This window comes from Lepidochelys kempii, chromosome 2 (genome assembly GCF_965140265.1).
Source record: "Lepidochelys kempii isolate rLepKem1 chromosome 2, rLepKem1.hap2, whole genome shotgun sequence".
Lineage (NCBI taxonomy): Eukaryota > Metazoa > Chordata > Testudines > Cheloniidae > Lepidochelys > Lepidochelys kempii.
In genome coordinates this window covers 85,007,029-85,032,951 of record NC_133257.1, presented here as the reverse complement: position 1 = coordinate 85,032,951, position 25,923 = coordinate 85,007,029, and the positions used below count along the sequence as shown (strand labels likewise).

General features: G+C 44.1%; 1 protein-coding gene across 9 annotated transcripts in view; it reads right to left on the bottom strand.

The window, feature by feature from the left end:
- Nucleotides 1–23,259, bottom strand: part of SMCHD1 (structural maintenance of chromosomes flexible hinge domain containing 1) — a 182,618-nt gene extending 159,359 nt beyond the window's left edge. For 2 of the 9 annotated variants that reach the window (XR_012157253.1, XM_073331464.1), the window contains exons 1-7: nt 22,780–23,257; nt 8,826–8,901; nt 7,596–7,757; nt 5,176–5,258; nt 4,949–5,079; nt 3,165–3,279; nt 2,887–3,006 (exon numbers count right to left, since the gene is read on the bottom strand). Coding sequence is in view for 7 of the 9 variants with exons in the window: in XM_073331464.1 (XP_073187565.1) it covers nt 2,887–3,006; nt 3,165–3,279; nt 4,949–5,079; nt 5,176–5,258; nt 7,596–7,757; nt 8,826–8,901; nt 22,780–22,965 (873 nt within the window). In the remaining 2 variants the exon portion in view is untranslated. Of the gene's footprint in view, nt 1–2,886; nt 3,007–3,164; nt 3,280–4,948; nt 5,259–7,595; nt 7,758–8,825; nt 8,902–22,779 lie in introns of those variants that run through there. The other 7 variants (XM_073331462.1, XM_073331466.1, XM_073331459.1 and 4 more) reach the window with 6 other exon arrangements.
- Between the last annotated feature and the right edge of the window lie 2,664 nt (nt 23,260–25,923).

Sequence of the window (25,923 nt, the reverse complement as noted above, 5' to 3'; positions counted from 1 at the left end):
TAAGGGAGGACTTCCTCCTTGACACCAGCAAGGTGTGCCATTGTGATGGTGACAAGGAGTAAATCTCCTCCAGAGACGGTGCGAATGGGTATGGTGCTGGGGCTTTTGTCGGTATAAGTGATAGTTCTGCAGTCCATGATTGTTGCCCCAGTGCTAGGGTCAACATTGGCAGTGGGGCCTTTGGTACCAGGTGGGGTACTAATGGAGTCTGCTGCACTACAGTATGCTCTTTTTCCACTCATCTGGAGAGCTGGACACGTTTTGGAGGGTTTATTCCCCAATGCTTTCCTGTCTCTTTGCATAAGAAGACACCAAGCTCGCCTTTGAACTCCTATGTTCCAGGGCAAGAGTGGGCAAACTTTTTGGCCCGAGGGCCACACTGAGGTTGCAAAACTGTAGGGAGGACCAGGTAGAGAAGGCTGTGCCTCCCAAAACAGCCTGGCCCCTGCCCCCTATTGCCCCCTCCCACTTCCCAACCCTGACTTCCCCCCTCAGAACCCTCCATCCATCCAACCCCCCTGCTCCTTGTGCCCTGACACCCCCCTCCCAGGACCCCCTGCCCCTATCCAACCCCCCCTGTTCCCTGACTCCTGACTGCCCCAAACCCCATCCACACCCCCGCCCTCTGACAGGCCCTCCGGGACTCCCATGCCTTTCCAACCCCATTTGTTCCCTGTGCCCTGACCCTCCCCCACCAGGACCTCACCCCATCCAACTGCCCCTAACAGGCCCCCTGGGACTCCCACACGTATCCAACTGCCCCCTGCTCCCTGACTGCCCGCCAGGACCCGCCGGCCCCAGCCCCGAGCCCGTTACCATGCCGCTCAGAACAGCCTGTCTGGCAGTTGCGCTGCCCAGCCGGAGCCAGACACGCAGCTGCACTGCCCTGCAGGAGCGCACAGCCCCGCTGCCCAGAGCATTGCCCGCATGGCAGCAACGCTGTGGGGGAGGGAGGATAGCGATGGGGAGCTCAAGGGCCGGGCAGGACAGTCCCAAAGGCCAGATGTGGCCCGTGGCCGAAGTTTGCCCACTTCTGTTCCAGGGTGTCCTCTTTCAGTGGCCTTCTTTGATATCTTAGGCATCACCTTTGATGTGAATGGTCTAGATGATTCCAGTACTATGGTCAGCGCCAGCATCAATGCCATTGTCAGTTCCTTGCTCAGTGAGGACTTCTCCACTGACATCTTGGGGCACCACTTACCTGCTTGCAGCACTGAAGGGCGCATGTTTGACAGGTATAGGGGGTTGTGAGCCTGGAGGTTCTATGCTACATGCAGATTGTTCTAAGAGATGGAGCTTGTGTCTTGCATCCCACCATTTTCGGGTACAATGGGAAATGAAAGGTAAACAAAGCCACTGCTTAGAATGTCTGATTCACCCAGGCATACACAGTACCTGCTGTGCCTATCTTTAAACAAAATAAGCCTATCACAGGTTTCTGAATCTGCCATCTTGAGGTCCTTGTACAGGGGCTGTCAGTATGGGGGGGGGGGGTAGGGAGGGGGTGGCAGCTTGATGTTGTACAGGGAAGTCAGGTCAAAGAATTTAGATCTGGACAAGGATTATTCAAGTCCAAAATGTTGTAAGAGAATGAAGGTTGATTTGAAATGTTTCAGATGTTTAGATGAAGACAGCTCATGCTACAGTTCTCAGCAAATAGACCCAGCTAGGTAAGAGGGAACTGAGCAAGGGGGTTGCAGCCACCCTTCCTTTTACAGGAAGCGCAAGGAGGCATACAGCACATGCAAGCCCCCAACTGACACTGCTAATGAGGAATCTGGTCTCCCGCATATACATGCCTACAGTGGGATCCACACGGACACATACTCTAAGAACTTTATTTCTTTTACCCTTCTCCATTTCTGTCAAAACTCCGTTCCCCACTCCTCCCGTCCCACCTCACAGTATCAGAACCTCGGTCACTCTCAACATCCAGACCCTTAGCAAATCCTGCCAGCTCTTCATCTCCAAAATTCATCTGTGCCTTCTCATCCCTACAGCAAAAACTCTTATTGATGCAGTCATTTTTTGCCTCCACTATTGCAACCTACTTCTCTCTAGTCTCCCACTTCAGCATATTCAAAGTACTCTCTCTAAAAATAAGTTCCTTCTCCTGCCACTCTAGCCACGTCAGTCTCCTCTCTACATTTCTTCACCGGCTTCTCACCTTCCATATAAAAATTCAAGCCCTTTATCATCGCCAAGGTGCCTCCAGCTGAACTCCTGCCTACATCTTTGGTCTCATTTCTTTCTTCCTACACTCCTTTAGAGCCTCTCTCCTTAGACATTACTGTCTTTCCTCTCACTCTCATTTTTAATTCTTCTTCCAAAATGTCAGGAAAATGGAACAGGGCAGAACTGATCATTAAAATTCCTCTGACTCTTTACTTCCACAAGCTTTTCAATGAGAAGTCATCAAGGTTCAAACAAACAAAAAACCCCTCACTGAACCTTTCACCTATATAATGTATATTTCAGGTATAATATTTTGGTTTGGAATGTACTCTCTTTCTCTAATTTAGACTGTAAACTCTTGAAGTTGGGATATTTTCCTTTTATGTTTGGTACTAAACCAGCACATTTGCAGTTGTTAGTAATAACAATGCTAAAGCATTTTTTTCCAGATGGTACCTCAAAGCTGCACAGATAGAAAAAGCGTCACTTACTGACTCATCAATGCTTTGGGTTAAAATACATAGCAGAAGAACCACATGTGAGAAAGCCTTACAATATACTGCCATTAAGTTTCACTTTATTAACTTTGTATACCCCAGACACAAAGTGAGTGCATATGACATTTTTGTCTAGAGAACGGTTATAGGTATACTATATGAAACAGACTAGTTTGCCTAGGAAAGATGTTCATTTAAAAAAATGTTATTTTACCTTTCTGTTTCTAATGTATCCACTGTATATTGCTTCTTTGTTTTTCTCCTTCTTTTCAAAATCCTCTTTAGAAAGGAAAAGCTCATGGACATCATGAGAATCTGCAGGTTTGCTTATCATCTGTTCAGTATTAAAGAAAAATAAATTTAAAAATCACAGTAGGACACCAAAATGAGTTGTTAATAAGACAGTTCAGTGATATGGTACCAGATGAATTACCTCAATGTCACTGTGTAAAGAAATGCTAATAATTAAAATACATAGATCATTCTACTTACTCTGGCAGACTGCCCAATGAAGAACACTGCTTGTTTGCCTCCAACACCAAAATATGAGATGTCACTATTTAAGCTGCGAGGCACTGGAGGAGGGCGTACATATCCTGAATGATCACTAAAAACAAAACTGTCTTTATTTCTTTTTTCAAAACCAACATCACAAAACTGCTCAAGGAGAAACAATTTTATTAAACACCTCCTGTAATCATCATCATCCTTAAAGTTTTTCGTTCAAAAAATTTCTCTTTCAAGACCTCAGATCTATGTTAAGAGCATAAATTTAACATTGTAACTAATATCCACATTGTAGTTTTATCAATGTCTAAAAAGAAAAACCAAAGTTGATTATTAAACTGAAATCATGTAGGTCACAATGTATTCTGATTAACATGGCTGCCTAGCAAAATGGTTTATAGGTCTCCCCCTGCCTCTCCCCATTGAGCCATGTATACAATTTTTCTGTCCTTTTTGTGACAGAGTAACTCTCTGTTTGGTTTTCTGCATTTTAACTCTTATTTAAATTACCTTTATTCTTATTACCATTTTGTTTGTACCCATAGACACCCTACAAACTACAGAAGGAAAATGACTTGGTTTAGTCAGTTTCCTTCTGTATCAAGTTCTTTTTATAAAGACATGAGGCACAATCTTAAAAACATTTCTCATAATTGCCAGATCCGTGTTAAAAACATTTGAGATACCATGATTATAGCCATTATACAGAAACTTAAGATGACAGAATGGTAAAAGAAGACATACTAATCCTAGCATAGTTTTCCCTTTGTGTACAGCACATGGAACTGCCATAAAGAAATAGACGAGGAAGTTAATTACTCTTCATAACGCAGCCCCTTTTTCATCACAGATTTTTGGATCAGGAAGATGAGAAAGGTTGCTGGACATCCCTTTGAATATGGTGCAGGCTTGGCAAGCCAGTCAATTGACTGGTCAAATAATATTAACTGACCACCAGCTATTGGACCACAGTCATGGTGCCATTCTTTCATTTTTTAAAAAACTTCATTTCATTGTGTTGTTGTTGTTTTAGTTAAAGTAACTTATTTTTGTTATTTGGCATAAGTATGAATATATTTAAGGCTAAGTCTATTGGAGACCATGAAGTCATTTTCGTTACCATTGTTACTGTTCCAATAAATTAATTCTTTAAAATAATTTGACCAGTATTTGACCAATTATTTTTGACTATCAAATGCCCAATTCTAATGTGGTGTGACAGAGGTAGCTGCAAGTGCCCCCAATACTTAAGCCTGACTACAAAGATATGGAACTTGATGGACAAACTCATCTGGTTTGGCAAATCCTTTGTTCCTACAATAGAAATGGATAGGTTGATCTGTATTTCAAATTGAAGCAGTCCAAAATGGAAGCAAGATGTGAATTACTGTCATAACATAATTTGTAGAACACAGTGCAGTCTCTTTTAGTAGAAGGTACCCATCCACAATTGGCTGATTCAGTGCATAGCTTAGGTATGTTCCTGGATTCCCCACTGGCACTAAACCCTAATATAGCAGCATCCACGACTAACACTTTCTACCATTTCCAGTTGGTTTGGGCACTCGTCCCATCCTAGTGAACAATGACCTGACCTCAGTTTTTCGTATCTTCATCACCTCTCAGCTGGGCTACAGCAATGCAATATACCCAGACATGAAGTCTGATATTAGTAGTTCTCTATTTTAAAAAATACGCTCTGTAAAGATCTTCACAACTTGTCAATTTTTCAGTTGTGTGATTAAAAACAACGTATAAAGCTTTCTAACCTTTCAAAGTCACCTTGTCTTGTAAACTTTGATAATCTATACACAGCCCAGTTGTTAAGCTGCTTAGAAGTCATCCCTCTTCCATTATCAATCACAGCAACAGCTGGTTTTCCTTGAGAGTCATCAAATAACTGTTTGGAAAGAAAAACAAGGAGAACCAAAAAAACCAAAATCAAAACATAAAATCCTAAATTTGAAACCAATAGGGTATTCCTTTCGTATCTTACCAATTTTATTTGTATGCTTCGAATGCCAGTATTTCGAGAAGTAGCTGACAAAGAATTGTCAATCAACTCAGCAAAGGCAAATGCTAAGGAAAGAGAAAAAACTGTTAGTAATTCTTGATCTCTAAAAGTAGCAGTAGGAAAATGCCCACATACTTGACCAGTGTTCCCTGGGCATGACTCCCAAGATAAGTATGGGCAATATATGACTGACAATGAAAAATACTTGATCCACCATCACTTGTTTTAAGGGTCACTCATGTAGGTTTATTAGTGATTTGCTGAGCACGTTCAAGTCCCCTACAAGGCGAGTGGCCATTAGTTATGCTTGGGAACATAACTGAATGAAAGGGGTTCCCCTCCCCTGACACAGGAGACAAACGTGTTCCTCCTTGTTCACTGGTGGAACATATTCTGGATCACTTATCACAATCAGGAATGAATTTTGTAGACATCAAGTGTTTAACGGACTGCCTTTCACCTACAAAATTTTATGGGACAGTCTGGATTCACTAAAAAAGGGATTGGGCACAGGTGGCAAAATTTACAGAAAACAAAATTATTTAAGTTTAGTCAAGACCACAGAAGATGAAGAAAATTGCAGAGGGAGCTAAAAAATTTGGTGAATGGAAGTATAATAGTAGATTTGACAAATGCAAGGCAACACACACTGAAGTAATCGGAAGTAGTAATCGGAACTTCTCAGACAACTTTGCTAGGTTCTAAATTGTAACATCTCAGTAAAAAAGAATGAGACATCATTGCTCAGTGAATACCTTTGCTCAGTATACAGCAACAATCAAAAAAGCAAACAAAATATTAGGTGCATAAAGCGATGATGAGCAATAATGACAATTAAAATGCCATGATTTAGAACTATATGTAATAAAATGTCACTTTCTGGTCATTCCACCTCAAAAGAAGATATTACAGAAGGAGGGGATGGTCAGATATGGGCAACAAGTGATAAGAAACATGAAAAATCCTCCATATAAAGAGAGTCTGAAAAGATTAGGACAATTTACCTTAAAGGAGATCTATAAGACTGGATGTGATAATGGTACACAAAATAATGAACAGTTTACAGAGAGCAGATCAGGCACGTCTATTCACCCTCTCTAATACAAAAACAGTGGATATTCAATTAAATTGAAAGGCAGCACATTTAAAACTGGTAAAAGGAAATACTTTTCCTACAGAACATACAATTAGCCTGTGAAACTCATTGCCACACCATACCATAGAGAAAAAGGGCTATGCAGTATTCAATAGAAAGAACAGGACACGCATCTGAATAATGTCATCCAGACGTACAACAGTATAAATTAAAATAAACAGCCTTTGAAAGGGTTATAAACCCTTATTGCTTCAGGAAATAAACTAATCTGAAATGGGGATTAGAAAGAAACTTTCCCTGTGCGCAGGTTTTTCCGTAATTGCCTACTACTGGGCTCTTGCACCTTCCTCTAAGGCACCTGGTATTGACCACTGTTGAAGATATGAACTACTTGTCCAAACCTGTAAGCCTATTCCTATGTTCCTAAACACTCCAACTGCCACAACAGTCATCAACAGACTAAACCAAAAACTGCAGAAGGAAATAGGAATATGGTAATCCAAAAGATTGTGAGTAATTGGTGTTTGCTGCTGGTGAAAAGAAATAGGGATGATTGTGAGCCACATCTTATTATAATCCAGAATTCTATGTATGAAGTGATGTGCATATAGTTCTATGATTGTGATTTTTCCAGGCAGTTCTGAGCCTAGAAGGATATGCATACTAAATAAAGAAAGCAAAAGTTTAGTAGTATTTAATTAAGTTGGTACACAAATTAATTTGTACCTTGAAACGCAGCAATGATCAGAAAAATGACCAATGTACAAGTGGCACCTTCTTTAAAGAGTATATGAGCTTACTTTATTAACAAAAGATAACTAGTTTCTATTTTTTAATCCTGTCAGCCCTAAAGAGCCAAAACACAGATAGGGACAGCAAGCAGGCTTGTATTCAGACTCATGCATCAATAAGCCCAAAATACAGAATCTACTACAAGTGCAGGCACGAGAAAGAAAGGCCGGGCTTTCAAGTCTCTGGTTGAGTTTGCAAGATTCTCAACATCAACGAAGTATTTTTGCTTGTAAAATAAGCAAATTTCTTCTGCAAGTAACAGATACAGTAAACTTGGAACCTCATGATGCTATTTTTAGAGTCACTTTTTAAACCAGAGTTTAAAAGTAAAGGTGAACTTAAACTGAAAAAAACGTAAGTTTAAATGCTCCAACAGAAGTGACAAAAGGTAAAATACAAGTGAAATTATTCATGAGCAAGGCATTTCTTGTCTTTAAGTCCCTTCTAAGGTAAATGATGATGAATAATACATGAAAAACAATTATTTAGATTATAAAAAAATCTGAATACTTACGCAAAGGATTTTGCCCTTCACTAGCATAATATTCATACATGCCACTTTTGATAAGCGTGTCATAGTGTGGTAGGAAGTCAATTCGCTCCTTTGTTGCTGAAAGTAGTGTCTGATCAACTGATTGTAGCAAATACAAAGTAACCCCTTCTTGAACAATTTCACCTGCAATGGAATTAAAATATTCAATACAAAGGAATAATCCCTCCAAATATTGGTAAACTCCTACCCCAAAACCTGGAAGATAGTTTTAACGTCTGATGCACCTCTTTTCTCTTTCCACTAGCTATGAAATTTTCCAAGGAGGAACAGTAACTTAATTCAAAACCTTTTCATATTCCCAAACTTAGTAAAGTCAGTACTTCCAATTGAAGTACTAACACACTATCTTTGCAATTTCAAAGTTTAGACTTTTATTAGCCGAATGAAAAACATAACACCATAATGTACAGTGGAGAAAGCATTTTGTCATAGCCAAAATGGCTGAGATTTCCTTCCAGTTTTGCAGCAAAGTTTACCTTTTGGTTAAACTGAAGCAAAACAAAAAAACCCAAAAAAAACCAAAAAACCCCACAAACCTAGAAAATTAAGTAAATGAATGTATACAGTTACATTGGAAATACTTTTTCAACTTTACCTAGTGTTCCTCATCTGCTAACATTATAATAAATCCACTACAAGAAAACAGTGTAGTTACAGTCACAATATAAGACTGATTTGTGTACCAGTTACAAAATTTTGTGTGTCACTATCCAGGCATGCTTAGCTAAACCCACTTTTTGCTCTAATTACATAAGAAATTAAACTTCACATAGAACGAGATGCCATTTTGCAGACATTATTTATCACATAACTTAACCACTTTGTTAGTTTTTCAGTGCCCCAATGGTTCCTGGAAGAGTTGGCATTATTTCGAATTGCAAAATAAAAATATTAACCTTAACTATACATTTGACAACACCGCAAATTATACTTAGCACGGAGAATTATCTGATGACAGACAACTAAATATTAGTTTCCATCATCAAAAACAGTATGTGTGTGAAATTTGTTCCAAAATGGATTTTCGTAACAATTTTGCAACGCTTTATTATATAAAGAGGCTTTGTACTTCCCTTTGCTATTGTATATGTAGCATAGGAATACAAATAACATTCTTACAGTTTTGATACAGTTATGCACTGGACAGCTGTTTTGGAGTGAGATGTATGGTAAATAATATATCACACTTACTGAAGTTGTCATCTGTAATCTCTTTTCTATTGGTTGTTGTGATAACAAAGTTATCTTCAGAAGAAATGCAGAGTGCCTACAAAATTGTAAAAAAAGTCAGTTATAAAAATCAGCTGTTACATAAAGTGAAGGATAGATAAAGAGAAGGAAAAATTAAAAAGTACTCGTCTCCTTTCCATTCATTTTGTCATTAACCAATGAACAATGATCAAATATGTAATATTTTGCCCTTAACATTACCTTTAGGAATTGACAGAATACAATCTAATTCCAAGAGGTTTTTTTCACTTGCCGTTACATCTTTGCAGAATGCTCTGGTACAAGAAGTTTCCCTTACATGATTTAAGCACCGTCAATTAGAAGCTGTGCAAGGCTTTGCACAAGGAGACATTATCTTGTAGGTAATCTTAGAGACTGACACATGAAATATGAATAACCGTAATTTAAACTGCATAGCTACAAATATTAATGATCATGAAATAACCCATGGCTAGTATCTGACTACAATATCCAACCAAAGGGAATTACACATCAGTTAGAATGGTATTTCTTTTACTTTTCCTAAAATAGCATCTTCATTCAAAATGGCCATTTGTTCTCACATTATAATAAATAAAATAAAAGAATAAAAATCAGTTTTTCATAACACAAAATTTTGAATATTGCAGTCAAGTTCCATCTAACTTTTCTCCTTTCCACGTTTAACAATACATTTTTGGTATTATAATATGCCTGGCATACCTCTGACAACCTTCATTACCTCTTAACTATATCAATCTCTGCTATAGCTTTCTTCAAAACTTTTACCCATTAGTTTGACCAAATGTATGCTTTTCTTTGATATGGTAATTTCTGTATTTTCTATACTTCTAATAGATACAAACACCTTATTTTCCACTTCAAAATGATACTGCACACCTAGTAAATATCTTAATTTAACTATTCATTAGGATGCCAAACACTTCCCACAATCCTCACAGGAACCTGTAAACTGAATACCAATTAGCATATAAGTTTAGCAAAAATAGATTAAACATGCACTAATTTATTATACGGAGTGTGGATATCAACCCTTATATTTAGGTTGCCTAACCTTTTCTATTAGAACTCATTCTTTCCCTGAGAAGCTCCAACATCTCCATTGTTTGCAACAAATTTGGAAGAGGCTACAAAAATGCATTTTCTTTGTCCCAGGAAATTCCTTTCAAGTTTGATAGTTGTAAACTATTAAATGTCACCATTTCCCTTATGTTGCTTGCATTTCTGAGGAAAATCTTGCCAGCATACCAAAATAAATACTCTAAAGAGCCAGATCAATGCCACTGACAAAGAAGCAGCAGCATCACAGCACAAGAGAGCACCTGGGTGATGCCAGAACAGCTAGAGCAGTGGGGCAGGTGCTTCAAAACGCCAAACTGTTTCATTATAACAGACTGAAGACACTGATCTAGAAAAGATGTTGCAGTCCGTAAGGATTGGCGGGGTCTATAACCCTGGATTGCGGGCTCCTGGGCAATTAACACCTCCACTGAGGAACTGGGTGGAGTAACATCCAACAATTACTGGACAGTTAGGTAGTGCAGGAAGTACCACCCAAAGACACCAGAACAACAGAACCCTGTGGCTGCCTGATTGGTCCACACCAATTATTTAAACCAGGAAACTGGCCTAGTGAGTCCCCTCAGCAACAATGAAGACTCATGCCCGCTATCACTACAGACCTTGCCTTTGACCCAGTCTTGGACACCTGCCTTTGACTCCACCTCACCTGGCTTACTAACTAGTCCTGACTCCTGCCTTCAATTCCAGCTCAGCTTGACCTTAGTACCAGTCTCTTGGCTTGACTTGGCAACCTGTCCCAACTCCTGAATTCAATCCCAGCCCGGCAGACACCACTGGGCCAGCTGCTTATGCCCCTGCCATTACAATAATCATCATCACAAGAGAAACATGTGTGAACAGCTTTGAAGGACAAGATCATGCCATTCTGAATTAAATTTGAGAAGATTATTCTACGCATAAGGAGCAGCACAGAAGGAAGCATGGAAGTGCTTGTAGGAAAAACAGAAAAATAGACAATGAAGCTTGGCACTGATTGCAGAGCAGAGAGCATGGTGGACAATGATAAAGTACAGTGGAGATAAACTATGAAAGGCCTTCAAAAGACAAGCAGATTTTATTTGATACAATGGAGAAGATGAAAGGACAGGGATGAGACAGGCAAATCAACTGGCCAAAATGATGATCTTAGCTGTAGCATTTTGGACAGATGTGAGGGGGCAAGATGTATGGCAGAAGAACCAGAGAGAAGCTGCATTACGCAAAGAAGGAGGGATAACAGACTGGACAAGAATTTTGGCAATGTAGACAGAAAGAATGATTATTTAACCTACTGTAACTGCAATTCTTTGAGATTTTGTAGTCACTGTGGATCTCGTGGTTAAGTGTACATGAGACTCACGTGAACAAGCTCAGAATCTTTTGCATAGCAGTGTCCTCTGTGGCCACACATGTACCTTGTGCCGCCTCACATGTACCTTGTGCCGCCTCAAGCTCTCGTGCAAAGCCATAAAGGGCAGAGCCGCTACAACATTCCACCATTCCCTCACAGTTTGAAGCCTGTAGTAGCTGGGAACCCCAAAAAAAACAGGAACAGAGGCTAGGTCATAGTAGCCACACTGACAACATTTTGAAGAATCAGTTACTGTAGATAGGCAACTGTTCTTGATTCTTCAAATAAGTGTCAGTATAGATCTCTGTGCAGATGACTGGCAAGCAGTATCCTCTTAGGTGGTGGGAATGAGAAGTAGCAGCTGCATAAGTTGAAGCATTATGTATTGTACTTAGCTGCCACAGCTGTTGCCAAGTTTGTGAGAGCAGTACTACAATCACCGTACAAGTCTCAGAAAAACACACGTTTCTGACACAGGCGAAGAATATCACTTGAACTCTGGTGGAGTGAGCCTTGAAGTCTGGCAGGTATACCAGCACACTGTGTTACCCATTTTGATATCCTCTGTAAGGAAATGGCTTGACTTTAGAAAACACAGCCATAACTCTAAATAGTCTGATTGATTTGGTTCCATCAATATAGTAAAGCAAAGTCTAGTGTGTGTCTCTTTTCTCCTGATGCAGAGTGTGGCTCAGGGAGAACTTATGAAGACCGGCAGTTTGATCAACTGATTTAGATGAAAAATTCTCAGATCACCTTACAAATAAACAGGTGCAGTTGCAGCACCATCTTATTCTTATGGAATGTTGTATAGATGTGGTTCAGATATAAATGGCTAAAGCTCACTGACTATTCCTGGCTGAAGTAATAACCATTAGAAAGACTGTCTGGAGTGAGATGGTGCAGGGAGCAACCTGACAGAGGTTCAAATGGAGGCTTCACAAGTCTCAGATGAGCCTGACTGAGGTCCTAGGCAGCAGCTGGTTCTTTGACTGGTGAGTGTGTAATAGTCACTTGAGAAACTTGATATCTTGGAATGAGTAAAGACCCAAGCACGACTCTATAGGTAGGTGGCACGCTAAAATCACCAAAAGGTGGGACTTTAATAGATCCGAACAAAAGGCCTACCTATTTTAAGTGCAATAAGTAGTTGAAGGTCTGTGGGAATGGGTCCAGACCATGTTGGACTGCCAATATTGAGGAACTTTTCCTTTTAGACAAATACATTCTTCTAGTAGATGCTTTCCTGCTCTGTGTTAGTATTTCCTAGAGCTGTAGCAAGAAGTCTTTGTCTATAGTATTTCACCAGCCAGTCAACAGCCATACCCTCAGTTGCAATGACTTCAGGCCTGGTATATCTGGCCATGGTATTGTAAGATCAGGTCCAAGAAATCTGGGAGTTGGATTGGAGGTAGGATGGACATTTGTAATAGTCTGTCAGGCGAAACAGCCTTGGCCCATATCAAACTATGACAATGATAATGGCTTTGTCTCCTTTGATTTTGGAAAGGACCCTGGAGGTCAAGGGCATCGATGGAAAGGCATACAAGAGGGCTTTTTCCTGTTTGTAATAGGCTCTCATGAGAAGGAAGGTGTTTGGTAACAACCCTGGGAGTTACCTCCTCTCTGGAACAAAAATTCTAGCACTTGGAATTGACATTGATGGGGAACAGCTCTATCATCAGGGTCCTCCAACAAAGGAATATCATCTCTATGATAGACGTCCACAACAACCACTTGTGAGTGGTGACCAACTGTCTGATCAGGATGTCTGCCAGTTTGTTGCTGACACCTGGGAGATGAAGAGCCATTATGTTATCAACTGTTGGTGGTATGTCCAGGGCCCAATAGCTTCCAGGCAGAGGGGAGAGGAGCATGTGGCTCTTTGCTTGTTTATACGGTGCATCACAAGGTGTTATGTATCAAGATATGCTGTGGGAAGTTTTGCAGAACAAGTAGGAAGACTATGCAGGAGGATGTTAATACGGAACTCCATATCCTCTAAAATCCCATATGTCCCCATATTTGAAGGTAGCCCAGGTGGTCTTGCTAACCTGTATCAGACACATCAGTGATTACAGTCTTATTCAGAGAATGGTACCTCTCCATGCATGTTTACAGGTTCTCTCTACCACCTGTGACTGCTCTAACTCTGGCTCAGATTGAAGTCTGGCAACTGGCACCATGTACCTGCATGCAGACATATGGCCTAGCAGCCCCAGATACAAGTATACCATCATAGGCATGTTTTCTTCTAACCCATGCACCAGTGTTTGCATGGACAGGAACCTGTCTTCAGGGAGGCATGCTCTCACTGAACCAAAGTCAATCAGAGCTCCTATGAACTCTATGGTCTGTGGTGACCTGGAGAGCTAGAATGATGGAGTAAAGTGTTACCACCTTGAATCTGAGGTGGCATATATATTTGTTCAGTCTCCTCAGGTCTAAGGTAGGTCAAAGACCTTCTTTTCTTATTTGGAATAAGGAAGTACAGGGAGAAGATTCCGCCCCTTTATTCTCACATTCTCTTCTACTGATCCCAGACAAAGCAATTAGTCCACTTCTGTTTGTAACAGACTCTCATTAGAAGAGTCCCTGGAAAGAGGATGGTAGTGAATGGATTTGTATAGGACAGACTTGGGCAGTGATAACTAATACCGATTTGTCAGCTGTAATAGCTGCCCAGGCCTGGTAGAATGGTAGCAGATGGTTCCAGAAGGTTGGTGTAGACTTCAGATTAGCACAGTTGTGGCTCTTGACATTCTTGTTAAACCTACTGCCTCAGAGGGAGCTGGGATGGTCAAGGAGGCAGAAGAGGGGCATCCCCTGGAATACTAGGTTTCTTCTGTTGCTGATATTCAGTCTGTCAGTCCTGGAAGCAAGGTGTACTCTGCCTTTGTTTGGGTTGATATCTGTAAGGCTTTCTGTAGGGAGCCAGCAGATAAATCTCCAGGGACTTTAATATAGCCCTTGTGGGATTCAAGAGAGTTTAGGCCAAGTCCATCAGGACTTGCACTACCTTACCCTTCAGGACAGCAAGAAAGCCTGGCAGGCCAGCCAAACCGCTTTGAGCTCCCTGACGTTGATTATGGAGGGCCAGATCGTCCCACAACCAGCAGCCCTGCATGCTGCTGGCCCAGGTGTGCTTGCCAGCCCACATCTGAAGCATCAGAGACCAGGGTCACTGACGGCGATGGGGCCACAAAGGGAGCTCCCTCCAACACCAACCCAGAGTCCAACCACCAATCCAGGGATGACCAGATGTGATCCAACACCCAGCTTACCCGGTCTAGGTCGTGCCTGTTGAGAATGTATACCGATGCCAGCCACACTTGCAGAAGCCAGAGATGGAGCCAAGCGTGACAGACCACATATGTACATGTGGCCCAACAACCAGTCAGGTGCGAGCCGTGGTGAGCGGGTCGTTCTTCACATGGAAGATCAGGTCTGACATGGCCTAAAAACGTGCCTCCTGAAGGAAGGCTCTGGCTCGCATGGAGTCGAGGACCGCTCCAATGAGCTCTATCCATTGCACTGTCCTTAAGGTGGACTTTTTTTGTTGTTTATCATCACGCGCAGGTCGCAACAGGTGGAGATCACCAGATTGATGCTCCTCTGCACTAATTCTGGAAATCTGCCCTTGATGAGCCAATCGTCAAGATACGGGAAGCCCTGGACCTCTTGATGTCTCAGGTTAGGGGCCACTGGCACCAGACATTTTGTGCATACTTTTGGGGCCAAAGGGCAGTGCTGTGAACTGGAAATGGCGTCCGCCCATTATGAAAGGGAGGAACCGTTTGTGACCTTGAAATATGGAAATAAACATTCCACAAGTCAAGGGCGGAGTACCAGTTTCCTGGATCCAGGAAGGGGATGATGGAGGCCAGGGAGACCATGCAAAAATTCAACTTCTTGAGAGACTTGTTGAGGCGTCGTAGGTCTAAAATAGGGCTGAGGCCCCCTTTTGCTTTCAGGATTAGGAAGTAGCGGGAGCAGAACCCTTTTCCTTCCATGTCCCCAGGGACCTCCTCTACCGCCCACAGGTGCAGTAGGTTCTCAACCTTCTGAATGAGATGTTGCTCATGACAATGGTCCCTGAAGAGGGATGGGGAAAAGGGTGGGTGGGAGAGAGGGGCGGCCGACAATTGCAGAGTATAGCCCCGAGATACTCTCTCTAGCACCCAGCAGCTCGAGATGACCCACGACCAGGCTGAACGGTAGGGACGGAGATGGCTGAGGAAAGAATCAGGTGGATACAGGGAGATGACTGGGGTGTTGCTCTCGAATTCACCCTCAAAATGAGCGCTTCTGGCCCCCTGGATGCTTTGCCAGACTGGGTGGGCTGTGCGGGTGAGCGGCAGGAGGAAGGGCGGTGATGACTAAAGCTTGTGTCTCTATCCCTTCTCCTTGCAGACCCCTGTCGAGGCTGGCGGCGGGGGTGACCGGAACTGCTTCCTTGCAGACTGCAGCGTATGCATACCCAGCAAGCGAAGAGTGGCCCGAGTGTCTTTCAACCCATGCAGCCTCGCGCCCATCTGCTCCACAAAGAGTCAATTCCCACCAAATGGGAGATCCTGGATTGAGGTCTGCATTTCTTGGGAGAGGCCAGCAGTTTGAAGCCTGGAGCTGCGCTTCCAATGAGCCCCAAACTAGCATATAAAACTGAGTTCACCACATGCTCGAGAGAGTTGACTGAACCCAACACAAGAAGCTGACGAATCCTAAATGCAACCAACACCTGGACTATCCATGTGGAAAGGACCCTCCTCCATCTCAGCGTTAAGAGGATAAGAAGAATTGGTAAGATTTCATTTCAGAGATTGTATTTCCCTTTCTATTCTTTAATATAAATATCTGTAGGTCATCTTACTGAGTCTACACTCTCTAGCAAGACCTAAAGTAACCATATTTTAGATTATAAATCCAAGACAACTGGCCTCAAGAGAGATTGAAAAGAATTGTTTTAAGCAACTGCTTTTAATATTCTAGACTTGTCCCTTTTGAACCAATCTCGTCAAAGAGAAGTAACCACAATCTTCAAAGTGCCTTAAAGACAAGTGCACCCTTGGAAGTGTGATAAACAGGTACTAAAGAATTGTTGATCATAAGTAAAAGTAATAAGAAATTTGCACTGTTCTTTGCTATAACTGCTGAGCCTTAACTCTAGCCTGTATTCCATGTGTAGTCAACACATCTGGTTGTGTCCACATTTGAGTGGTAAATTCCTGACTATACACTGAAGTGGTTCTGGGTGAATTAATAAATTTTTGGCTGGTGAAGAATAAGCAAGTGGCCTGGTTTGAGAAATACTGCCCAAGTTAAAAGTTGACCGGAAAAAAACCCACCATGAAACTAGTGGGTTAACACTCCTCAGACTCAATAAAAATGGGTTATCCCATTGGGATTCTATCATATATTGGCAAACCTAGTTAGTCTGAAGCTTTAAAATCTAACTGGCATCCAGCAAAATTCATAAATTGAGTCCCTTTCATGCTTACACCACTCCCACACTGGTTGCACTCTGAACAGAGGCTTCTTGATAACCTCATTGGGGTCATTCTCTGATGGCAGAAGAGAGGGATCATCGCTTCATACCAACAAGAAGGAATAAGTCAGGATGGTATGGAGGAATATATTCCTCATAGAAGAGTGGCGCTGGTACTGGATCGGATGTCTCTTCAATACTGGGAATATCTCCAGGGTGATACTGATGCCTCCAGCATACTTGAGGTTGTTGCTCAACTCCATTGTTGACACTGGTTACAGGTTTGGTGCTAAGTCTCTCATTCTGCCCTTTTAGGAACTTTGTCCTCAGAGCTGTGTCTTGCATCTTCCATCTGAGAACATCCCTTGGTCTTGGAAACAAGCTTATGCCTGGACCAGCTGTGCAAGTCAGCATCCTATTTGAGTGGGCGAAGATGCCAGCTTTGCTGCCTAAGTTGGGGAAAGTTGTATAGGAGCCAAGCCGTTGGTCCTGGTACTACTGGTGCTAATGCACTCAATGCTGAGACTGTCAGCACTGAAATCTTATGCATTGGGGACTTCTCCAACATGTTGAGGAGGTTGGTGTTGATGCTATTGATGCCAACTCTGCTGATGTCCTTTTTACATTATTTTCATTGCCTTATCCCAGAATAAGAAAAATGATTGAGGGAGCACTAGCTGATGCTGGTACATCTGGCCTCACTCTGATCAGAACAGTCATCCCTCAGGATCCAAGTGACCTGCATGGAGTGCTCAAGTAAATATAGATTGAGCTGTGCATCCCAGAACTTGCAGGTCCTGGCGGAGAAGAGCTTGCACACAAAGTACTTATCTAGGAGGCCTTCTCTCCTAGGCAGAAGAGACATTGGTTGTGTCCACCCTTCATAAGGATCAGTCAGTCGTATGACAGGCAGGGTTTGAACCTTGGGGCGTGGCAGTTGATGCTAAGAGCCTTGACCTGCCATAAATGGGGGATGTACTGGATGACAGGTGAGTCAATCATCTCTTGCTATTTTTTAAAGGAACATGTTTTTTCTCTAAAGTGTGAAAACAGAATTCTTCACCAAATGGGTTGAAAAGAACTGGTTTAAGGGATCGGAACAGAGTACCAGGCTAGACACTTGCTGGATTCCATCTTGCTGTCACAGTTAAGAGGCACATGAGGTAGGAGAACGGCCCCTCAGCCTTTTATGCCCTCACATGGGAACATGAGAAGGCACAGTATGCATACATGACCATGAAGAACACTGCTATTCAAAAGAAATCCAATCTTGTGCACATGAACACCTACAGTGGGACCCACACTTGACACATACTTAAAGAAAGAGTGGATCTTATAAATATTGGTCATGACCAACATTAGAGCTAGTTGGAACATTTCTGACAAAAAGTATCAAAACATTTTGGTTTCAACTAAGACTTCATCAAAATGTTTTGGGTTTTTTTGGGTTGGGGAAGATAAAGAGACCCTCACATTATAGCCTAGTGGTTAGAGCACTGGCCTGAGACGTAGGATACTCAAATTCAAGTCCCTGCTCTGCAAGAATCAAAGTGATCTAGTGTGAAGAACTCTGCTTTGAATCAGGCAGGACTTGAACCTGGGTCTCCCATGTACCAGGCCACTCCCCTAACCACCAAGCTACACATACATCAATCATTCAGGCATTCGGATCTCTCTTCTCAAATTGACATTTTCTGCACAATTCCATTTTCACAAAAACTGTTGAAAGGGTTTTTTTTTCATTCCAAAGCAGAACACACACACATTTTTCAATCTCAAATGTTGCAGCGAATCAGAATTGTCATCTTCCTGTTAGTCCTAACAATACCACTACCAATTCTCATCTTCTCCTTGTCTTTTAGCTTCTCTCTTTTTGTTCAGCCACTGAAACCTGATGGCAACAGAATTTCTTTAGAAAGGTCACCTCTGCCCATGCCTCCTAACTGAGACAGAGGTGCAGGTATAGTTCTAGCACCTCTCCTTTACAAGTTATGGGGTCCTTTTCTCTTTGGGGATGTCTATGTGAAATTACTCATACTACAGTAATCTTAATAAATCAACAACAAAAATATTAAAAAAGAGAATGAAATAAATGTTTGCTTAACACATCTAAATTAATCCTTCTCATGACTGAATCTAAATAAGGCACTGGAAACTTCTCTTTTGTCCAGAGATCAATTCTTGCTCTGTGCTCCTTAGATACTTAAGCCATTCCCCCAATTTTCCTAACTAGTTACACACAAACACTCTAGGACTAGGAGAATTACTCATCCTGCAGGAAGCAGTCCAATGAGGGATGATGACTAACAATAGCAAATAATGACCTTTCAAAGGCTGAACAACCTTGCTCAGACACTACCTTACATGGACCACCATAACTGGCTATACCAAGATTCAGAGAGGCCTCTTAACTTCTCCAAGCAATTATTTCTTTTACTAAGAAATGACTTATGACCAGATCCCCAGACCTTCCATCACAGTTATGAAGGAAGAAGCAGCAGGATTTGGGTACCGCCTGGATTTATGGGTCCAAAGAGAGAGGCTGTGTCACACAAAATGCCCAGGGGATGATGACTATGTTTTCACACTAGTAGAGGGAGAGGAGTGAGCTTGAGTAGACAATGAATTCAGTTTGAGATTTTAACATCAAAAGGTGAAACCAGGACATCATAAGACGTCTGAAAGATAGGCCAAAATGTGAAATTGGATGGAGTGAGACAGATCAGGATTAGAAAATTAAATTTCATCTGGAGGATCCACTTAGCTAGGTAAGCATTCAATGGCCTGATGTGAGATGCAATTGCCCCATCAATCATTTCCCAGGAGAGAGGGATTTTTTTTGCTGGCTTGTGTTGAACAGCGCACCAAAGTTTGACAAACCTAGATGAGTCAGAAACTCTGATTCCTGAACAGCTCTTAGTGTTCAAAGACACATCAGTAACTGCACAAGTCAGCTGAGGTGGGGCAGGATAGTAAACTTCTGCCAATAAAGGGATGCCAGCATCACAACATTGAAATCTGCAAAGACTATGGGAGCAAATAAAACACCAAATGATACGGTGGCATATTAAAAAATACATTTGAGACAGAGCAAGCCATAAATATTTTTGAAACAAAAGAAATATGCAGATAGGCATTCCTTAGGTATCTGAAAGTGAAAGTCTCCTGGTTCTGCTACTGCTGTGACAAATCATATAGTCTAGATCTTGAATTTCTTGCAGACCATAAAAAACTCCAAAATCATATCCTCAACTGACACTCTAGGTCATCTCTGGTCCAACCCAAACAGCCGGTCACGCTCTGAATCTGACGTTTGGATTAGATGTTGATATAGAGCAGTGGTTTCCAAACTGCGGGTCAGCACCACTGACCGGGCCATTAAAAGTCGTGTCGACGGTACCGCCCAGGTAAGGCAGACTAGTCCATACCTGTTCTGACACTGTGCTGCACCCCAGAAGTGGCGAGCAGCAGGTCTGGCTCCTAGGTTGGGGGTTCCCATTAGCTGGGAACCAGCAGCAGCAGCGCAGCCTTCAGAGCCGGGTGATCAGCCAGCAGCCACCACTCTCCGCTGTGCCTTCAGAACTGGGCAGGTGGAGAGCGGTGGCTGCTGGCCGGCCGCCCAGCTCTGAAGGCAGTGCCACCAGCAGCAGCACAGAAGTAAGGTTGGCATGGTATTGCCACCCTCACTTCTGCTGCTGGTGCTGCTTTCAGAGCTGGGCACCTGACCAGCAGCCACCACTCTGGCTGCCCAGCTCTGAAGGCAATACAGAAGCAAGGGTAGCAATACCGCCTCCCCCTACAATAGGCTTGCAACCCCCTTTTGGGTCTGGACCCCCAGTTTGAAAAACACTGCGGAAAATCACACATATTTTGCGGTCATAGCAAATTTTGCTGTTTATGCCATTACCAATGTGATTTCTCCATAATTTAAGTAGACCCCTAGGTATAGGAAACAGCAGCAGCAAGATTTAAACACAACTGGGAAGTGAATGGCAAAACAGTGGACAGAATCAAAGATGACAGATATCCACCTCCAGAAGTTTCTAAAATTTAGAAAGCTGCTTCACCAGTCATATTTCCACCCACTCCCATCTCTTCAACAGTCAAGTTAATTCCACTGATTAGCCACAAGGCATTCTCTCAAATAAGAAATGCCTCCACCCATTTCCATTTCATATCTGGGCTTCCAGAGCAGTGCTTTCCAAACTTTTTATGTCGTACCCCCCTACCAGTAATGGAATCTGTCCACACCCCTCCAGGAGTCGTGACCCGGAGAGGGGCAGGGCTGGGTGTCTTTCCCTTCCCACCCCTGTAGAGGCTGGCCCAAACCCTGCCACGTCCCCTGAACGTTCCTCCATACCCTCCGGGGGGGGGGGGCACACACAGTTTGGGGACCACTGTACTAGAGAGTTGTATAACTCATGTTTCTTAAGAGGCATAAGGAGCTTCCCTTTTATCTTTCTAGAATAAAGTTTTCCACTCCCAAACTCAAACTTGTTTCTTTCAATAAAAAATTAAATGTGATAGTAACAAATACCGCAAAGTGACACATTCAAAAATGTGGAAAAGACTTGAGATAAAAGCCAGCGAGTACTTTTTCCTCAGAAAGAAAAACAGTCACAGTCCTGATAACAGAGAACTTTTGTTTCCCAGTTACAAGGTTTCTTAATCCAACAAATTCTTCTCTCCCAAGAAAGTATCTGAAATTAAACTTCAACAAAAAACAAAGCAACAAAACCCCACTTTGTAAATGAATTTAAAATTGCAGAGAAACGTAACACATGAATCAATCATTAGAATCATAGAATATCAGGGTAGGAAAGGACCTCAAGAGATCATCTAGTCCAACCCCCTGCTCAAAGAAGGACCAATCCCCAACTAAATCATCCCAGCCAGGGCTTTGTCAAGCCTGACCTTAAAAACCTCAAAGGAAGGAGATTCCACCACCTCCCTAGGTAAGGTGTTCCAGTGCTTCACCACTCTCCTAGTGAAAAAGCTTTTCCTAATATCCAACCTAAAGCTCACGCACTGCAATTTGAGACCATTACTCCTTGTTCTGTCATCTGCTACTACTGAGAATAGCCTAGATCCATCCTCTTTGGAACCCCCTTTCAGGCAGTTTAAAGCAGCTATCAAATCCCCCCTCAGTCTTCTCTTCCGCAGACTAAACAATCCCAGTTCTCTCAGCCTCCCCTCATAAGTCATGTGTTCCAGTCCCCTAATAATTTTTGTTGCCCTCCGCTGGACGTTTTCCAATTTTTCCACATCCTTCTTGTAGTGTGGGGCCCAAAACTGGACACAGTACTCCAGATCAGACTTAACCAATGTTTAATAGAGGCGAACGATCACATCCCTTGACATGCATCTGATGAAGTGGATTATATCCCATGAAAGCTTATGCCCAAATACATTTGTTAGTCTCTAAGGTGCCACAAGGTCTCCTCTTTGTTTTTACTGATACATTTCAGAGTGGTAGGTGTGTTATTCTGTAACACACACGCAGGTTCCCAATATGTAGTCAACCAATGAGTTTCCTCTGCCCAGGAGGCCGCAGCTCACAGTGGTGACCTACAAGGCTACAGCCACCAGGGGCTGAGAATTAACAGCCGAACAACGAGGGCAGCCACTAGCCACTGCAGCCCCGGCCGGCCAGGGGCACTGAGCACAGCGACCCGGTGCTGCTCTTTAGCGCCTCGCCAGGCAGACAGTGGCAATCACCGCGCACCGGGCGCAGTCCCTTCCCCGCAGCCCCCGCTCCCCAGAGAGGGCCGCAGGATCACGTGGGGCAGCGCGGCACGTGCCGGGCTCGGCAGCACCACACCCCCGAGGCTGTCGCGCGCTAAAACGCGCAACGGCCGCTCGGTTTGGGCAGGATCAGGGACTCCAAGCCCGCTGCCTCCACCTCGCCCCGCGCCCGTGCCTCCTCCCTGCCCCCGCAGCGCTCCCAGTGTCCCCCCCCCCCCCCCCGCACAAGCCGGTCGTAGCAGCCCAGTTCTGCCCGCCCGGGCCCCCGCTACCTGGCACACGGCGCTGCGGAAGCCGCGGTACGTCTCCGCGTCGCAGCTCAGCACTTTCTCCTTGGGGTCCCCCTGCTCCTGGCGCCGGTCGAACAAGAACACGGTCCGGTCCCCGCTGCCGTGCGGCCCTGACAGGCTCGGCTGCGGAGCCCTCGTGCCGCCTCCCGCCGCCGCTGCCGCTGCCATGTTGGGGAGCAGAAAGCCGTAGACGGAAGCTGCCCAGTCACCGTGGCCTTCGCCTGAGCCTGGCTTCAGGCGCGCGGGCTCCCCCGCCTGGCGCGGCTCCCCCAGCGAGCGGAAGCCTCCGCTGGGAAGTGGGCGGGGCTGGAAGGGGGTGGTGCACCAGGGAGGGGGTGGGGCCTCGGAGTGAAGGGGCGGGGCCTCGGGATGGCGCCTACGCCAGGGAAGGGGGAGCCGGAAGTACAATAGCGGAGGGGGCAGGGCTGAGTTAAGGGACTCGGAGCGCGAAACGGAGATGAATCCGCCTGAGGGCGGAGCTAAGAGAGCTGAGGGCGGGGTAGGGACCGGGCAGTTCCGTCTGTCCCGGAAGTGAAGTTACTCGCGAAAGAATCATCCCGGGAGGGACTAAAACCAAGGGCCGTACGTCACTTCCGTGCCAGCGTGTACCATAGAGAGGGGAAAGGATGTAGCCAGGGAAGCCCCGATTTTTCACCCAGGAATTCTGAGCGCTGCTGCTGCCCCCGCAGGCGGTGGGACGAGAGCGTCTGTGCAGGCGGCGCCGGAATCACGTGGTCTTCTGCTCCCCTCCCAGCCCGGGGCCGCTTCCGGACCAAAGCGAAGCTGCCGCGCTGGTAGGCGGAGAAGGGTCGCCCCAGGAGGCTGCTGGAAACTCTGGCCCTGCAGCCTGAGCCTCCACCTCCCTCCCCCGCTTGGAGCAGGGCGCAGAGCAGCCCCCGGGCGGGCGGCTGCTCTGAGCCCTGGAATCGCCCTTTCTGCCCCGGGCCCCCGGCTGTTCCCACCCTGCCCCTCCCGCTCAGTGGTATCGTCTCGGGGCGTCGCTGCCAGACGCCCTCCGCGGGGCTCCGTTGCCAATTGAGCAGAGGGCCGGGTCCCGCTCCTCCTGGAGATGAGCGAAGATGCAGGCACCGTGTCAGTTGTTCTCAGCCCACCCTGGCCACGCAAAGCAGGGGACCCGGCTCCGCCCAGCCGTCCTGCAGCTGTTGTCCCTTCCCACCTGTGTTTCCGCAGAGGAGAAGAATCTGTTCTGGAGCTGCGTGCTTACAGAGAGAGTTGATTGACTCTGAAAATAACGCGAGGGTGGGGAGCAGAAGTGTTGTACTGAAGTGACACCCACAACCCCACATACAATCCCAGATGTAGATCCCTAGAAATATCTAGTAAAAGATCAAGCTGACAGTAATTTGTGATCAGATTACGTATGACCATTATTAGATGTCAGGGTTAGCACACTACTGAGATGAATGGAGCTAATCACTACCTTTGCTATTCGGTTTGCAAACTGAGGAAGACATGCTCCATTGTCTCTGCCCTGATAAAGCCTAGAAAATATTTTTAAACGTAAACATAAATTCTGCAGAAACTCATTGGACAGTGATAACAGGAGTGCTGATCTATCAGTTGTACTGGTTCAACCTACCTATAATCATAAACTACTTAAATCTAGAATACTAAGGAAATTCACCCAAAACAAAAAGCAAACAACAGAAAACCGACATCATGGAACTAACATGATGTTTGCTGTCATCATATTGTTCATTCTGCTTGTGTGTTCTACTTGTTCACCACTCTTTGTCTGGCTGGTCTATTTAGACTGTGTAGGTGTTACATACAGCCTTGCTCGTGCCAATAAGAAGAGTCCTACTACACCAACATAAGAGATGTAGGGCTAATGTCGATATAGTTAGGGCAACACAGTGTCTGTGTACACACCATGTTACTTACTATTTGGCTATCTTTTTTGTCAATTTCACAGCTTCATGCTGAAGGCTCCTGCTCCCAGGTGGGCTGCTCCCCGCAGCCTGCTCCATGCTGTGAGTCCAGCTGTACCAAGGTTCCCAGCTCCCTGCACCACTCTTGGGAGGGAGCAGGGAGGCGAGATTCTGGGCGGCTGATCCACTGCCGGTGAGGAACTGAGAGCTTGGGGGCTTCCATGCTCCCATCCGGGAGCAGGGAACCAAGAGTGGGGGTGGGCAGATGGGCTCCCAGTGGGGAGCTGCCCCTCTTCAGTCAGTGGAAGCACTCCAGGTGAGGACGCATACCACTGGCTGAAGAAGGGTAATGTGGACATGAACTACCGCAGTAATTACTGCAGTAGCTGTAAGTCGATTTAATATAGGTCAACTTAAAAGTTTTTAGTTTTCTAGACATGCCCCAATATGCATTCCTTGTTCCTAGAAGTATAACTTTGCACTTGGCTATATTAAAAGATATTTTGTTTGAATTGGCCCAGTTTATGAAGCAATCCAAATCATTCTGTGTGACACCGTGTCCCAATCCTTATTTATAACTCAGACGATCTTTGTGTCATCCACCAATTTTATTAGAAGTGATTTTATTATACTTCCAGATCATTAATGAAAATGTTAAATATCACTGGGCCCAGTACGATTTCCTGAAGAACCCTACTAGAAACACTCCCATTTGATGATGATTCCTCACTGATGACTACTAAGTAGGGGCCTAAAGTGCTCAAGTTACAGAGAAGTTGGGGGGGGGAGGTGGGCCCCCTTACTACTTATAGGGACTATCTTACTTCTGCTTTATGGCCTCCTTACTTCTCATTAATGTTTAAATTAAAGCAAGCCACTTGACATACACCCCCTCCTTCCTTCTCCCCCACCCAACACACACAAACATATTTTTTTCCCCATAATTCGAGAACTGCCAGGTTCACTAATCCTGTTCCCCTTCAGTCAAATAGATTTTTGACATGGATTTAAATGGGAGTGGGACTAGCCCCCAAGTGAGTAAAGTCAAATGGGAGAAATTATACAAATCCAGTATTGAAAGTGGCTATGGAATGCTTTAAAAACAAACAAACAAAAAAACTCACACACATAACACACAAACTACTATGAATATGATTTCTTATAACACTACTCCCCTGAAGGATCTTACTGGTTTCTTTTTATACTTTTCTCCATAAAGACTTTCTAATTTTTA